The 17,243-nt window shown below is 39.6% G+C and overlaps 1 protein-coding gene across 1 annotated transcript in view; it reads right to left on the reverse strand.

Moving 5' to 3' along the window:
- Positions 1-2,815: 2,815 nt before the first annotated feature.
- Positions 2,816-17,243, reverse strand: part of LOC121354656 (F-BAR domain only protein 2-like) — a gene marked incomplete at its 5' end in the record, with an annotated part of 32,506 nt that continues 18,078 nt past the window's right edge. The window contains 3 exons of the mRNA XM_041469413.1: positions 2,816-3,037; positions 4,442-4,540; positions 14,399-14,503. Of these exons, the coding sequence (XP_041325347.1) occupies positions 2,930-3,037; positions 4,442-4,540; positions 14,399-14,503 (312 nt within the window). The remainder of the gene's footprint in view (positions 3,038-4,441; positions 4,541-14,398; positions 14,504-17,243) is intronic.

Below are 17,243 nucleotides of genomic sequence, written 5' to 3' on the forward strand. Positions count from 1 at the left end.
GGAAAAGACCTTTGAGATCATCAAGTCCAACCTATGACCTAACACCTCCTCATCAACTAAACTATGGCACTGAGTGCCATCTTCAGTCTTTTTTTGTAACACGTCCATGGAGGTGACTCCACCACCTCCCCGGGCAGATGATTCCAGTGCCCAATCACTCTTTCAGTGAAGAATTTTTTCCTGATGTCTAACTTAAACTTCCCCTGATGCAGCTTAAGACTGTGTCCTCTCATTCTGTCAGTGGTTGCCTGGGAGGAGAGATCGACCTCCTTTCAGGTAGTTATAGAGAGTGATAAGGCCTCCCTCGACCCTCCTCCCATTGAGAAGTCAGTATTTCACTACCTTTGAGAGGTATTTTTCACAGGTACCTTGTACAGACTCTTTATATCTGTGTGCATATGCTATAGCAAATGTGGGAGAAACACTGCTCTCTGAAATTAAGTACTTTAGATTTGTAAGTTAGGCCTATAAGTAAGGTACTGTTGCGGTATAGTAAATCCTATATTAATTCTTTGGTAAATTGTTCAACTTAAGTTATAAGTCAAGTACTGTTAAGTGTAAATGCTGTTAAGTGCTGTTGGACCGTTAGGCTGTATTTCTTTTTATCCTTACCCTTTCTATCCTTTTGTCTCTCTCACACGCACAAACACTCACACCCCTCCACATAGATATTTTTCATTTTATTTTGGTTTGGATTGATTGACTCTGAATTTTTTGCTTGTTGCTTTTCCTGGGGGTGCCATAACCATCTAGTAAGTAGCAGAGTGAACCTTGCCAAGGAACTTTGTTGTGCTGTCTCTTTTATATTAAATCTGTTTTTACTGATACCTTTGCCGGTGATTCTTTAAGTGATTTTAAAACACTCATGACACCTGGGCCACCGCATTCAAAGCAGCTTGGTCAACAGGTCAAGGGAGGGGATTCTGCCCCTCTACTCTGCTCTGGTGAGACCCCACCTGAGCACTGCATCCAGCTCTGGGGTCCACAACACAAGAAAAACACGGACCTGTTGGAGCAAGTCCAGAGGAGGCCACAAAGATCATCAGAGGGCTGGAGCTCCTCTGCTATGAAAACAGACTGAGAGAGTTGGGGCTGTTCAGCTTGGAGAAGAGAAGGCTTTGAGGAGACTTTATATCACCTTCCAGTACCTAAAGGGACTACAAGAGAGCTGGTCAGGGACATTTCACAAAGGCCTGTAGTGACAGGACAAGGGGGAATGGCTTCAAACTGTCAGAGGGCAGGTTTAGATTAGATATTAGGAAGAAATTCTTTACTGTGAGGGTGGTGAGGCCCTGGCATGGGTTGCCCAGAGAAGCTGTGGATGGCCCATTCCTGGAAGTGTTCAAGGCCAGGCAGGATAAGGCTTGGAGAAACCTTGTCTAGTGGAAGGTGTTTTTGTCCATAGCAGGGAGTTGGAACTAGGTGATGTTTGAAGTTCTTTCAAACCCAAACCATTTTTAGGACTCTATGAAATTCTGTTGATAAAATTCCATGAATCATTTAATATCAAAGATAATTAATTCTAAGAATTTGAAATTGTAAGTACATTACCCTTATAAAGCATTAACAAATAGGGTTTGACCTTTTCTTAGGAGTGGAAATCTACAGTTTTTATATTAACATTTCCTACACTGTTATTTTTTATCTCTTACCAGGTCTTTCCTTGCCAGTTCCTTTTGACTCAGAAAATTTCTGTATTAAACTCTTAACTGTAGTATTTGTCATATTATCAATAAATTCTTCATGTACCTGTCAAAAAAAAAAAAAAAAAAAGACTATAGTAAATCCTATATTAATTCTTTGGTAAATTGTTCAACTTAAGTTATAAGTCAAGTACTGTTAAGTGTAAATGCTGTTAAGTGCTGTTGGACCGTTAGGCTGTATTTCTTTTTATCCTTACCCTTTCTATCCTTTTGTCTCTCTCACACGCACAAACACTCACACCCCTCCACATAGATATTTTTCATTTTATTTTGGTTTGGATTGATTGACTCTGAATTTTTTGCTTGTTGCTTTTCCTGGGGGTGCCATAACCATCTAGTAAGTAGCAGAGTGAACCTTGCCAAGGAACTTTGTTGTGCTGTCTCTTTTATATTAAATCTGTTTTTACTGATACCTTTGCCGGTGATTCTTTAAGTGATTTTAAAACACTCATGACACCTGGGCCACCGCATTCAAAGCAGCTTGGTCAACAGGTCAAGGGAGGGGATTCTGCCCCTCTACTCTGCTCTGGTGAGACCCCACCTGAGCACTGCATCCAGCTCTGGGGTCCACAACACAAGAAAAACACGGACCTGTTGGAGCAAGTCCAGAGGAGGCCACAAAGATCATCAGAGGGCTGGAGCTCCTCTGCTATGAAAACAGACTGAGAGAGTTGGGGCTGTTCAGCTTGGAGAAGAGAAGGCTTTGAGGAGACTTTATATCACCTTCCAGTACCTAAAGGGACTACAAGAGAGCTGGTCAGGGACATTTCACAAAGGCCTGTAGTGACAGGACAAGGGGGAATGGCTTCAAACTGTCAGAGGGCAGGTTTAGATTAGATATTAGGAAGAAATTCTTTACTGTGAGGGTGGTGAGGCCCTGGCATGGGTTGCCCAGAGAAGCTGTGGATGGCCCATTCCTGGAAGTGTTCAAGGCCAGGCAGGATAAGGCTTGGAGAAACCTTGTCTAGTGGAAGGTGTTTTTGTCCATAGCAGGGAGTTGGAACTAGGTGATGTTTGAAGTTCTTTCAAACCCAAACCATTTTTAGGACTCTATGAAATTCTGTTGATAAAATTCCATGAATCATTTAATATCAAAGATAATTAATTCTAAGAATTTGAAATTGTAAGTACATTACCCTTATAAAGCATTAACAAATAGGGTTTGACCTTTTCTTAGGAGTGGAAATCTACAGTTTTTATATTAACATTTCCTACACTGTTATTTTTTATCTCTTACCAGGTCTTTCCTTGCCAGTTCCTTTTGACTCAGAAAATTTCTGTATTAAACTCTTAACTGTAGTATTTGTCATATTATCAATAAATTCTTCATGTACCTGTCAAAAAAAAAAAAAAAAAAAAAAAAACACACTCCACAAAAGGAATTTTAAAACCAGTAATTGAAAGAATGTAATTATCTTTAAAATGTGGTTTTCTCTAGAGTTAGGGTTCAAAATACTTGCCTTTAAAATATATTACAGGGCTTCCAAATATTTGCAGGTATTTTACCAAGGAAATCCCTTCTTTGCTTTAGTATTAGCAAAGGTATTTAAGATACAGATGCAAATGAGGAATTAAAGAATACAGCTTGATGATGCATTTAAGATTTACTTTCATTTCTTCTATCTAAACCACTTTTGTAATCCATAATTTTCTGAATTTGTCCGCAACATCTCCCACTACAATGTCTCTTAAGCCAGCACCACTTAAGGGTGTAAACTATTACCACTGTATTCTCACAATTCCCACCTGCTTGAGTAAAAGCATTACCCTTGTAATGGTTTTTAGTCTGACAAAGGAACAAGCACATGGTTAATAAGATTTTCCAGCAAGGCAGTATGTATATCTTTTAGAAATAAATAGCATCTCCCTTGCAACCACCATTCATTAGCAGAAAACCTCAAAGCCAAGGAAAACAGTGACTCAAATTATGTATATACAAATAAACCTACATTTCAGAACATCAAAAATTAAAGACTACTTATAAATATTATTAATTAAACCAACTTGCATCTAAAGAAAAGGCACTATAAAAGCTTCTGCCAGTACTGTTACTGAAGGTCTTTTGCTCATAAAAACCAAAGCAAATAAAAAATTGGAAGTTTTCAGAATGATATAATTTCAAGTTTTAGTTAAAAAAAGCACAAGTATCCTGAAATGTGTGAAATGGGTGCTAATTAATATCTAGGGAAAAGAATTCAAAATTGTCAATCTATATATTCTTTTTTGGTTTACACAAAATGTAACAATTATTCAGCCTTATTCTGTAAAATTTGTGATACTGAACTTATAACCACACCAGGAATCAATAAAAGATTCAGGTTATGTTGAATTTAGATATTAAAAAGATTTGCAATACAATGAACAAAATTAGAGGATGACCCATTTAATAAAAAATTTCAGAGAAGCTTGAATAACAAAAGAAAATACACATATAGAAACATTGCAAAAGACCAAAACAGCAATTTAGTAAATGTTTCAATCTCCTTCAAACATCTCATAAACAAGCTCAATACTTGCATAATGTTTGATATCTGTGGTAAAAAGAACCATATCTGCTTCAAAGTCTTTTGAATGCTGTAGATAATTTCTGTCTATCTCTTACTCATACTGGTTTTAAAATCTACAATACTTGGAAAGATATGATCCTGTAATTACCACAAACACAGTAAGAAATGTTCCGTTTAAGAGTTAAGAAATATATGTAGCATGATCCAAACAAATGATAATATAAAAATTACCTCTCCTATTTGCAAATGAATTTCTTTTATACTATTTGACAATGATTCTATAATCTCTTTCATATGAAGAAGGTGTGTTTCTTCAATGTCTTGAAATTTCTGTAAACCAATACAAACAGTTATTCATAATGAAAATAATTATTGAAAAACTAAACCTTAAATTATAAGAAATATAATAAACAGAAAACCAGTTTTTTTCAGATTTTGATCACGGTAGTGACAATGTTTAGGAAAAGAAGGTGCAGAATTCATAGTTATGAAATATTATACTTTATAATAACCTTTTAGAGGCATTATCCAACTTTTCTATTTACTCTTTAAACCTTCACTTATCTTGATTTTTTTTTAGTCTGACTTATTTCTACCAAAAGAAAATAGGACTGAAGGATGTTAATTAAAAAAAAACAACATAACTTTTTTCATATCTGAAGAGTTTAGTCTATTTATCTAACTTCAGAAATCCTATTTCTGAATCTGTTTTGCAACTCCTCATCATCCTCTTTTCCTGCTCACAATATACACATGCTTTATGTTTCTTCAGTTAAATCTATATCCTTTGCTTCTTTAAATGCAATTCATTTGTTTGATCTTTAAACTCACTGTATAAAAGCTTTGCAGTTTGTCTGGAATTCAGGATCACAGAATATTCTGAGTTGGAAAGGACGCACAAGGATTATCAAGTCCAACTCTGAAGTGAATGGCCCATACAGGGATCAAACCTGCAACCTTGGTGTTATTAGCATCATGCTCTAACCAACTGAACAAATAAATTTGCCCTCCTGTTTGACCTTACCCAGGGTTTCACCTGACATCCATTTTAAAATAATTTCCCATGTCTCTAATGACCCTTTCCTAGCCAAAGATCAGAACTAAAAAGGTCATCCTTCCCAGCAGTTAACCATAATCATCTTGAAATCCGTGTTTTACTCCAGCTGTGTCCTAGTTATCTTCCTACTTCTGTAACTATTTAAACTTTGGTGCACCACTTAATCTTCTCTCCAACTTTTCCAGGGTTTTTTGAAGATCATCTCTTCACATTTCATACCTCCTGGTACTCTTGATTCACAAACAAGTACCACTTCATACAGACAAATCAAATCTCTCTTCTAAGCTCTCAGTCTTTCTTTCTTTTGTCATACTTATATGCCTCTCTCTAGCCATCAATCAAGCAGATAATTTTTTTTTTTTTTCCTGAAGTGGTCATCCTCTGTAGCCTATTCTAGGATGTTATTTCTTTTACTGACTGCTTGATTACATAAGCTATATTATTTTACTTTCAAAGCTATCTATGGCCTATCTCTATAATATCTACTCTCAACCACTATCAAGGTGTCAACATGTGTACACAATGTGATGTTCCAGCCTATTTTCACTACTGTCCTGATTTCATCTGGGATAAGAGTTCATTTCTTCTCAGTAGCTGGTACAGTGTGGAAACCCAGGGCACCAGGAATATTTCTCTGTATGCTCTGGGGTGTCCTGACCCCCAGGGGAGCACTGACTTTGACTCTCATTCATGGAGAAATTTTCCTAGACTTCAAGATAGACTAGAATCCACAAAAGTGTGAAATAGATTATAGAGAATAGTGTAGGTGTATCACTTGGTGAGAAATTTAGGTTTTGGGATTTTTAGTATGTTGTGGATGGAAGCAAGACGGAGGGCACAGCGTGTCGTCCTGAGTTTCTTCTTCATGCTTCTTCTTTCTTCTTCTTCATGGGTTTGGGTGGCATTTTGTAATTGGGCATAAAAGTCCGCATTGTGGGCTCTTTGGGGTCAGTTATTGGGTTAAAAGGGAAAATAATCTAGGTGTCAGTTCTTAATTGGATAGTTTAGTCTTAAAAGACCTTGTAACAAGAGATTGTTAGCCATTTTGTGCCTTCTCATGAAAAGCTGCCAAACTCACTGTAGTGAGACTGTTTTACTGATAAGAAATAATAAACACTTGCATCTGAACATGAACTACTGTCTCAAGTGCCTTCAATCCAGACCCAGAGAAACCGACAGTACAGTGCCATGTTTTGAATTCAGTATGAGAATAATGCTGATAATACACTGGCATTTTGGTTGTTGCTGAGCAGTGCTTACCCTGAGACAAGGGCTTTTCAGTGTCTCATGCTCTGCCAGTGAGGAGCTGCACAAGAAGCTGGGAGGGAGCACAGCCAGGACAGCTGACTCGAACTGGCCAAAGGGATATAACAATAATAATATGGTATGAAATATTTTACTTTTTTCAGTTATTAAACTGTTCTTATCAGAACATAGGTTTTACCTTTTTCCAATTCTCCTCACCATTCCACCAGGGAGGGAGGAGAGAGCGAGTAGCTGCTTAGTTGCCAGCTGGAGTTAAGCTACAACTACCTAATTTTTACCTAAACTCAAAGTCAACTTTTGAGATTATGCCAATGCCACTTCCTTCATGTTTGGTTTGAGGTCTCCATAAAACTGGAAAATATTCTCCTTTAAACTAGAAAGTTTGGGGAAGTCCCGAGGACTTGCCCAAGTCTGGAGCAGAGACTAGAATCTGTATTTTTTTAATGGAGGAATGGTGGGCATGCCGAGCTGCAGCAGCGCGCTCGGAGGTGCGCGCGGGCCGGAGCAGCCCACGGATCCAGGCGGGAGCAGCAGAGAGCTGGAGGCACCGCGGGCAGCCGCCACCGCCTCTGGCACCGCGGCTCTCGGGGCACGGAGCCCACGCTGGCTGCGGCTCCGGCGGCTCCACCAGGATCGGGAGCAGCGTGACCCCAGCCGGGAGGCACCCGCGGGCAGCGGGGCTCGGCAGCAGCTCCGTCCCTGCAGCCCTGGGAGAAAATGCCAGCGGACGTGTCGTCCTGAGTTTCTTCTTCATGCTTCTTCTTTCTTCTTCTTCATGGGTTTGGGTGGCATTTTGTAATTGGGCATAAAAGTCCGCATTGTGGGCTCTTTGGGGTCAGTTATTGGGTTAAAAGGGAAAATAATCTAGGTGTCAGTTCTTAATTGGATAGTTTAGTCTTAAAAGACCTTGTAACAAGAGATTGTTAGCCATTTTGTGCCTTCTCATGAAAAGCTGCCAAACTCACTGTAGTGAGACTGTTTTACTGATAAGAAATAATAAACACTTGCATCTGAACATGAACTACTGTCTCAAGTGCCTTCAATCCAGACCCAGAGAAACCGACAGTACAGTGCCATGTTTTGAATTCAGTATGAGAATAATGCTGATAATACACTGGCATTTTGGTTGTTGCTGAGCAGTGCTTACCCTGAGACAAGGGCTTTTCAGTGTCTCATGCTCTGCCAGTGAGGAGCTGCACAAGAAGCTGGGAGGGAGCACAGCCAGGACAGCTGACTCGAACTGGCCAAAGGGATATAACAATAATAATATGGTATGAAATATTTTACTTTTTTCAGTTATTAAACTGTTCTTATCAGAACATAGGTTTTACCTTTTTCCAATTCTCCTCACCATTCCACCAGGGAGGGAGGAGAGAGCGAGTAGCTGCTTAGTTGCCAGCTGGAGTTAAGCTACAACTACCTAATTTTTACCTAAACTCAAAGTCAACTTTTGAGATTATGCCAATGCCACTTCCTTCATGTTTGGTTTGAGGTCTCCATAAAACTGGAAAATATTCTCCTTTAAACTCTTCTCTATAGTGTATATCAAAACAGCCAGCCATTCAGAGATATTTTTTTTTGTCTTTTGCTATCTTGGCCTTGCAAAGGAGATAACACAAAGAGGTCTGATCAAAGACTAAAGCTATCTAGGTACTATAATACAACTAGCTATAATAATTACCCAAATTGTTTACTTTCACTTTTGAAAGATCAGTCCATTTTGAAAAGATGTACTGAAACAAATCTGTAATGTTAATGACCCAATAAATGCAAGTCAATTCTTAGCATTTTAAGCTACAATAAAAATGAAGAATCATCCATATGTTCTTTATTCAAGTCATCATACACAGCATAAGCAAGCATTATTCCTTTTTATAAATATGTACATTTTCCTGTAGGTTTTAAAATGTGAAGAATTATTACTCATTTTTGAACTTTATATAAAAACTGCTCAACAGCAGTTATCTAGTCAACTGCACTCAGTTCTAATTAAGACAGGACTTTCAAAGAATAACTTAGCAATTCCAGTTATTTCATTCCAATCACTGACTGCACTGTGTTTATTAAAAAAAGCTTCTAAAAAGGTGAAATAACTGACAAATGAGATGTTTTCATAACAAGTGCATAGCAATTGTATAATACAACTATAGTTTTATTCAGAAAAACTTTCAACATGAAGAATTTCTGCCAAATCCATTATCTGAAACAGAAAGTGAATTATATTTTCCTATGTCTTTAATCATAAAAATCCTTCCATGTTTATTGCAGAAAACACCCATGTAATCTGCAATTTAATATTAGGAAGATCATGTTTCTAATTTCAACTTCTCAAAAAAATATATCACAAGCCATGTCACTTTGATAATAGCAGGAAATTTAATAAATTAGAAGAAAGGAAAAAATGCAAAATTTATAGAACAGTATTGGTGGAGTTTAACTACGAAAAGAGGACAGTTAAGTGAGGATGTTGCTACATGATTACCTAGAACATAGCCCCAGCATGTCAAGGTGTTTGCATCCTCAGAAAAATTTTATTTGAATGGTCTAAAACAGATTTAAGTTAAGCCAACTGGTTTTGTGCTGAAACAGCTGAGAATGTTCATGCTGTTCACTTATTTTGTTTTTAAAATTAGTATATTTAATGTGAGATGTACTGCAAATTAAGATAATCTAGGTTGTGATTGATTGGCACAGGGTGCTAGCGAGGGTGCGTTGCCCACGATTCTGAAATGTGCTGGCTGCACTGGAACACACTTGCAGTTTTATGGAGATGAGACAGGGACTCCTGAGGTAACAGAAGCCAACAGGGAAACACCAGAGAATTATCTCAAAGGAATTAAAGGGTGTTCCTCTAGGAAAGTGACACAGCTGACAGCCTAGCTGAGGTGCCTTTACACCAATGCACATGGCATGGACAACAAACAGGAGGAGCTGAAAGCCACCATACTGCTAGAAAGCTACGACCTTGTTGCCATTACTGAAACTTGGTGGGATGAATCCCGTGACTGGAGTGTGGCTATGGATGGCTCCAGGCTGCTCAGGGGAGGAAGGAGAGGAGGAGGGGTTCCCCTCTACATCAACAGCTGGATTGAGTGTGAAGAGTTGTCTCTGAAGAACAGCCACTAACAGGTTGAAAGCCTGAGGGTAAGAATCAGAACAAAGCAACAAAGAGAACTTAGTGGTTAGTGTCTACTACAGGCTGCCTGACCAAGAGGAGCCTATTGATGAAGCCATCTTGCTCCAGCTGCAGGAGGCATAGCACTCACAGGCTCCTGTCCTGCCAGGGGACTTCAACCACCTTGACATCTGCTGGGAAAGTAGCAAGGAGAGCTGTAGGCAATCCAGGAGACTCCTGGAATGCATGGAGGATAACTTCTTGAGCCAGGTAATAGACAGCACTACCAGAGGGAATGCGATACTGAATCTGATGGTCACAAATGTAAGCAAACTAATTGGGGATGTCAAAACTGGAGGCAGCCTGGGCTGCAGTGATTATGCACTGGTGAAGTTTGCAGTCCTGAGGGACAAGGGTCAGGTAAGGAGGAAAGTTAGGTCCCCGACTTTTAGGAAAACAAACTTTCAGTTCTTCAAGGAGATAGTCAATAGGATCCCCTGGGAGACTGCCCTCAGGGACAAGGAAGTGGAACAGCTGGCAGATCTTTAAGTAAGTCTTTCATAGAGAGCTAGAGGTTGTGATCCCCAGGAGCAAGAAATTGGGCAAGGAAGGCAAGAGACCAACATGGCTAAGTAGGGTAATGCTGGTCAAACTAAAGGGAAAGGAACAAATGCACAGGCAGTGGAAACAAGGACAGGTGACCTAGAAAGAGTATAAAAATGAAGTTGGATTGTGTAGGGATGGCGTTACGAAGACCAAAGCAAAACTGGAACTCAATCTGCCAAGGAACACAAAGAATAACAAGAAGGGCTTCTATAGGTATGTCAACTAGAAAAGGAAAGTCAAAGAAGGCATATCTCCCCCAAAAACCAACGCTGGTGAACTGGCAACAAAAGATGAGGAAAAGGCAGAGATGGTCAACAGCTTTTTTTCTTAGTCTTCAATGGCAACCTCTCTTCCCACACCTCTCAAGTGGATGCATAGCAGGATGGGGACTGGGGAAACAAGGTCCCTACCACTGTAAGTGAAGATCAGGTTTATGACCACCTGAGGAACCTGAATGTACATAAGTCTATGAGACACGAGATGCCTCCCAGAGTCCTAAGGAAATTGGCTAATGTAGTTGCCAAGTCACTATCCATGATATCTGAAAAGCCATGGCAGTCAGGTAAAGTCCCAGGTGACTGGAAAAGGGGAAACATTGTACCCATCTTTAAAAAGGGTTGAAAGGAAGATCCTGGGAACTACTGACCTATCAGTATGACCTCTGTGCCTGGGAAGACCATGGAACAGATCCTCCTAGAAGCTCTGCTAAGGCATATGGAGGACAGGAAAGTGATTCAGGACAGCCAGCACAGCTTCACCAAGTGCAAAACACGCCACACCAACCTGTGGCTTTCTATGATGGAGCAACTACATCAGTAGACAAGGGAAGGGCTGCGTATGTCATTAATCTGGACTTCTGTAAAACCTTGGACACAGTCCCCCACAACATTATTCTCGCTAAATTGGAGAGGGATGGATTCAATAGGTAGACTGTTAGATAGATAAGAAAGTGGTTGGATGGTTGCATCCAGAGGGTGAGACATGGGGGTTAGAAATTAACTTAGAGTAGAAATTAATTTCAGATTTAGGATAGCTGTTTTAGATGACGTGTGCTGTTTAACTTGCTTAGCCTGCAACTTGCTGTGCTCAGAAAGGCCTACAAAGATGAACAAAGGAATGCAAGGCCCTGATAAGGACAGTCTTTTATCCCAAACAAGGTGAAAGGAATGTGAACTTTCAAGCTGGAGGGACATAAGAGAGGCTCCTCGGACCCTGAAACCAGCGCAAACCATCACTAAGGTTGGGCTACAGCCAAAAGACCAAAAGAGCATGCATAGAAGGACAGGGTGAAAAGTTCATCTCCGAGGAAGACCATTTACTTCCTCCCTTGCGACCACCAGGTGACCACCAGAGAGCTCTGCACAAGCCCAGAAGGACTGATAAGCTAATTTTAATCCAAAGCAGGGCTGGGCTGGGCTAGAATATGAATATGCATGGACCTATTGCAAAACTTAATGCATATGCAATATTTTAGCAGATAAAAGAGGGGTTGAATTCTCAGGAGGTGCACATGCCTTTGTGGAGTGATCCCGCATGTGCCTGGCACTGAATAAATGCATATCTACTTTACAACTTTCATGAGTTGTGGAGTTTTTCCATGAATCGAGGGAAGTGGTCAATGGCTCAGAGTCCCGATGGACATCAGTGACAAGTGGTGTCCTTCAGGGGCCCATATTAGGGCCAGGGCTATTCAGTGTCTTCATCAGTGACATAGTGGGATTGAATGCACCCTCATCAAGTTTGCACATGACACCAAGCTAAGTGGTGCAACTGACAGACCTGAAGGACAGGATGCCATCCAGAGGGACCTGGACAAGCTTGAGAACTGGACCTACAGAAACCTCATGAGGTTCAACAAGACCAAGTGCTGGTGCTGCACCTGGGTTGAGGCAATCCCTGGTGTCATGCAGGCTGGGGGATGAATGGATCAAGAGCAGTCCTGCCAAGAAGGACTTGGTGGTGCTGGTGGATGAGAGGCTGGACACAAGATGACAATGTGTGCTTGCAGCCTAGAAAGCCAATTGTATCCTGGGCTGCATCAAAAGCAGCCTGGTCAGCAGGTCAAGGGAGGGGATTCTGCCCCTTTACTCTGCTCTTCTGAGACCCCACCTGGAATACTGCATCCAGCTCTGGGAGCCACAGCACAGGCAGGACATGGACCTGTGGGAAGGAGTCCAGAGGAGGCCACCAAGATGATTAGAGGGATGGATCACCTTTCCTATGAGAAAAGGCTGAGGGAGTTGGGTTTGTTCAGCCTGGAGAAGAGAAGGCTTCAGGGTGACCTAATTGTGGCCTTTGAGTACCTGAAGGGAGCCTGCAAGAAAGATGGAGAGAGACTTTCTATAAGAGCATGTAGTGACAAGACAAAGGGGAATGGTTTCAAACTGAGGGACAGGAGGTTTAGATTAGATATTAGGAAAAAATTCTTTATTCTGAGGGTGGTGAGGCACTGGCACAGGTTGCTCAGAGAAGCTGTGGATGCCTCATTCCTGGAAGTGTTCAAGGCCCAGCTGGACAGGGCTCTGAACAACCTGACCTATGCAAGGTGTTTTTGCCCATGGCGAGGGGTTGGAACTAGATGATCTTTAAGGTCCTTTCCAACCCAGGCCATTCTATGATATTCACAAGTGTTATTTTTCCTATTGCATCATCTTTAAAGTAGCCCCCCTGCAACCAAACTGTGGATGCAGTTACACCATTATACTTAAAACAGAGTTCACAGACAGGACTTAGACTGGTAGAATTCTAATTTTCATTACCAATATGGATAGCTGTGAAAGGTATTCAGAGTTTCCAGGTATCCGTTATCATATTAAGTGAAAATTTAAATTATGAGTAAAAGGGTTGTTGCAGTTAATGAATTAAGATTATTTATGCAAGTGTGGTTTGCAGTGAGACATAAATTTATATAATTTCTGTATTGCAAAACAAAACAGCCCAAAAGTATGGCCACATTTTTCCAGCTGTAAGATCTGGTATAGTAAAAAGATTTTTCTCTACACCTCAGCCTGTTTTAAATAACTCATGCCTACCTAATAACAGAAATAAAGCTGAACAAAAAGCATCTTCATATTCAGTCTCTGGATACAAAAGAACCTGCTACTTTTTTTATAATTTTGTTGTAGAGAATTATTAAAATTAATTTTAAAGATATTATTAAAAGCCCAGCTAATTTTCTTGCTGAAATACCCTAAATTTTCCTTCACTGACAATAAAATCTATTTCAAATATTCTTCATGTTGATCTCCTGTCAGTTCTAAACAAAATCTCCTGTTCATTACTCACAGCTTTCTTGCTTGTTATAGACAAGTTTGAAGTGCAATTTTAGCAGGGCAAATCTATTAAAGTAATATTTGGTAATTTTTATCTTATTGTTTTAGAGAGCAGGAAGTCAACTGCTATAAACACAATCTCTTTCTTGTAAGGTAAGGAATAGATAGCAGACTGCTTTTTTGAGACTAAATAAAGATTTAAATCAACCTGACTGAATTTGCTCTGAAGTGAATCAGAAGCATTCACAGGATCTATTTCAGTGAGGGTTCAGTAACTTCCAGAGCAAGGTAATCAACAAAATCAACAAATTTGAAAAAGAAACTTTAAAACATAACAAGCAGCAGCACATGAAATCATACAAAGAACTTGATATCCTCTGAAATACAGATTAAAACAGCTTTAAAAAAAATAAAACAAAAATTTGAGTATATGTGCTTTTGACCACCTCAAGTAAACCCTGGAAAGTCACAGTCACAAGCTGTTACTGAAGTGTATTGTCAGAATGATAATGAAAACATGATGGATCTCAGTTTTTAAACTCCTATGAATGAATTTATCTCTCCAGCAATTCACAAGATTTCCCACATGATCTCAATGTATCTACAATACTTTCAAAAGTTTTCTTCATAAAAAAGTCTTTCAGAGTGCTGGTGTTCAACTGTGTCATTCAAGGGCACTCATCACAACATACATGATCAATGTTTGCCCTTCAAACATATTACTTCTGACATTATTGTTCATATCAATTTCCAATGGAGATCATTCTATTTTGAACCAATTTTTCAAAAGCTTTAATTTCAGATCTTATCAGAGAGGTAAAATAGAGCAGAATAATTTATTCTAAAGAAAAGTCATTTAATATAACACTTACCTGTGCAGTTTCTGTCATCTTCTGTTCAAAAGCAGATTTAACTGCTGCATATTTCTCTACATACAGTTTATATGTATCTGTAGCTTTTTTCAATTTAACTGCTGCCTATAGATTAGTAAAAAAAAAAGTGTCAAATGTCACACATCCAACCTGATCCAAGACTTTTAAAGTCACTATTAACAGAAAGCCTAGGATGACCTACAAAAATGTTCAGGGGCATATCAAAACAGTGAAGTTTCATAACAAAATTTCACCACTAAATAACTGATTCAAGACATTAGATTCCTATTTAAAGCTATATGTAAAACACATAAAAAGGTAACAAAGCAATTGCCTCATTTAAATACCTTCCTCTTATCAGTAATGACTGTTATACTTATTTTGAAATAAATATTTAAAATTTTGTATTACCAGAGTTAACTAAATAGCTCATGTCAAATACTTAGATCTGCACTAGAAAAGCAGGAAGAGAACAGGGCTGGAACACAGAGCAAACAGTTATTAGGGAAATTCTGAAAGAGGTAATGGTAAAAAACACAAGGCAGTACAGTTCTCTTAGAAGTGAAGGAAGAAATATAAGGGAAAAGATATTCAAAAGTATAGGTGTTCTGTCAATGGAAATTTTCAGAGATATTTGAAAGTGAAGTTAATGCAGAACATACTGATGACCAAATTTATGCAGATCAGAGTTGTTTATAATAGTCCTTTTTGGTTTTGTAATTTTTTTGTTTCGTTATTTGTTGCTAATAAATCAAAAATGTTCTTTTTGTGGACTTAATATTCCTAAAAGACAAAAAGAAATACAGGACAATCCCAATATTACATGGACAACAAAACTCAATGATTGTTTTTGGTAGAGAAAAAGTGATTTTCAAAGTCTACAGCATAGCAAACACAAGATTAAGTTTTTCAAAATTTTTATAATCTTGCTATTTCCAGAAATTAAAATAAAAACTGTTTGCCTAGAACATCAGCCTTTTTGTAGCTTGTGTTCAACATGCCTATTTTATTTATCTCATTGAAAATTCCCAGCAGCTGTAACTCAGAAATATTTATGAATTGTTAATGACATCAATAAGGTATTTATTATTTGTTCTAGTTGTGAATTGCTTTCCTCGCCAGTGGGGATTAAAATAAATTTACTTATACAATATTAAAAATATTAGAAATTAATTGTGTAGGTTTAAGTGGGACTACCATATAAAAAAGACATTAAAACTATTAGAGCACATCCAAAGGAGGACCCCAAGAATGGTGAAGAGTCTGGAGGGGAAACTGTATGGGGAGCAGCTGAGGTCACTTGGTCTGTTCAGCCTGGAGAAGAGGAGACTGAGGGGAGACCTCATTGCAATCTTCAACATCCTCACAAGGGGAAGCAGAAGGGCAGGCACTGATCTCTCTGTGACAAGTGACAGGACTTGAGGAAACAGCATGAAGCTGAATGAGGGGAGGTTTATGTTGGATATTAGGAAAAGGTTCTTCACCCAGAGGGTGGTTGAGCACTGAAACAGGCTCCCCAGGGAAGTGGTCACAGCACTAAGTCTGCCAGAGTTCAAGAAGCATTTGGAAAATACTCTCAGGCACATTGTGTGATTTTTGGGGTGTCCTGTGTGGGGCCAGGAGTTGGAATTGATGATCCTTGTGGGTCCCTTCCAACTCAGTATATTCTATGATTCTGTGATTCTATGGTTTAATTGTAACTTTCTCACAGCTTAGCACAAGTGGGCCCTGCTCAAAGCTTGGCATAGGTGAACTCTAAATTAACTCTGTCAGCATGAATGGCTATGCAGGGGAGGAAACAGAGAAAGACTGGATACCTTCAGATAAGAGTTGAGACCCTGGAGGGCTTCAAGGCTGGCCCAAGCTGGAAGATAAGAGCAGTTAATGGCCTGCCCACATGGACATGGAGAAAGAATCCAATAAAGTTCTAGAAGACCCCGGACTATAAATCGCCATTGGACCAAGAGGAGCGTGCAGGGTATGTGAAGACTGGGGGCACAAACTATGAAGGTATAAAGAATTTCTTTGTCAGTTTGTCTGCAGAAGCTTCATTTTACTCCCCCAGAATTTTTTTCACATGGACTCTGATGTCTGCAGCACGGACAGTGGGAGAGAGCTCTCCTTTGCTATTAGTTAGTTTTTTCTACCTAGCTGAGGCCAGAAGGTTTTTTTTTTTACTGTTCAGCTATTGTTCAGTCCGGGAACACCAGGACTATCTCCCGGGGGCCCCCCAAGCTGCATTGCAGCTGAGACACCGAAACCAAGCCCTGAAGAGAGACCCGAGCCCTGGAGGGACTGAGAAAGAGCTGAGCCAAGACACACCCGCAAAAAGGACTCTCTCTGAACTACAGAAGGACACTCTCTGAATCTACCATCTCTTCAGAGCAATGAGAGGTTTTATGGTTCAATATTATTCATTTTTTCATGTTTGCGAGTACTTTGCTTGTTAAATAAACAGTTTTTTCCACTTTTCTCTGAGGAGATTTTTCTCCTGAACTGGTTGAGGGAGGGACTGCTGAAATCTGCTTTTTAGAGGAAACCCCTTCAAAGGTTTCCTGCCAAAATTTGCCCTAAACCAGAACAGTACTCACCCCCTGAGCTGGAAGTGAGAGACAGGGAGCAGAATGAAACCCCCATAATCCAGGAGAGAATGGTCAGTGACCTGTTGTGCCACTTAGACACCCACAAGTCCATGGAGCCAGATGGGATCCACTCAGGGGTACTGAGAGAGTTAGCAGAAGAGCTCACCAAGTCACTTTCAATCAATTAGTCAATCATTCAGTCCTGGTCAACCAGGGAGGTTCCAGGTGACTGTGAGTTAGCAAATGTTGCATATAGGTAAAGC

The sequence above is a fragment of the Pyrgilauda ruficollis genome, unplaced genomic scaffold, assembly GCF_017590135.1.
Source record: "Pyrgilauda ruficollis isolate IOZ18807 unplaced genomic scaffold, ASM1759013v1 scaffold103, whole genome shotgun sequence".
Classification (NCBI taxonomy): Eukaryota; Metazoa; Chordata; class Aves; order Passeriformes; family Passeridae; genus Pyrgilauda; species Pyrgilauda ruficollis.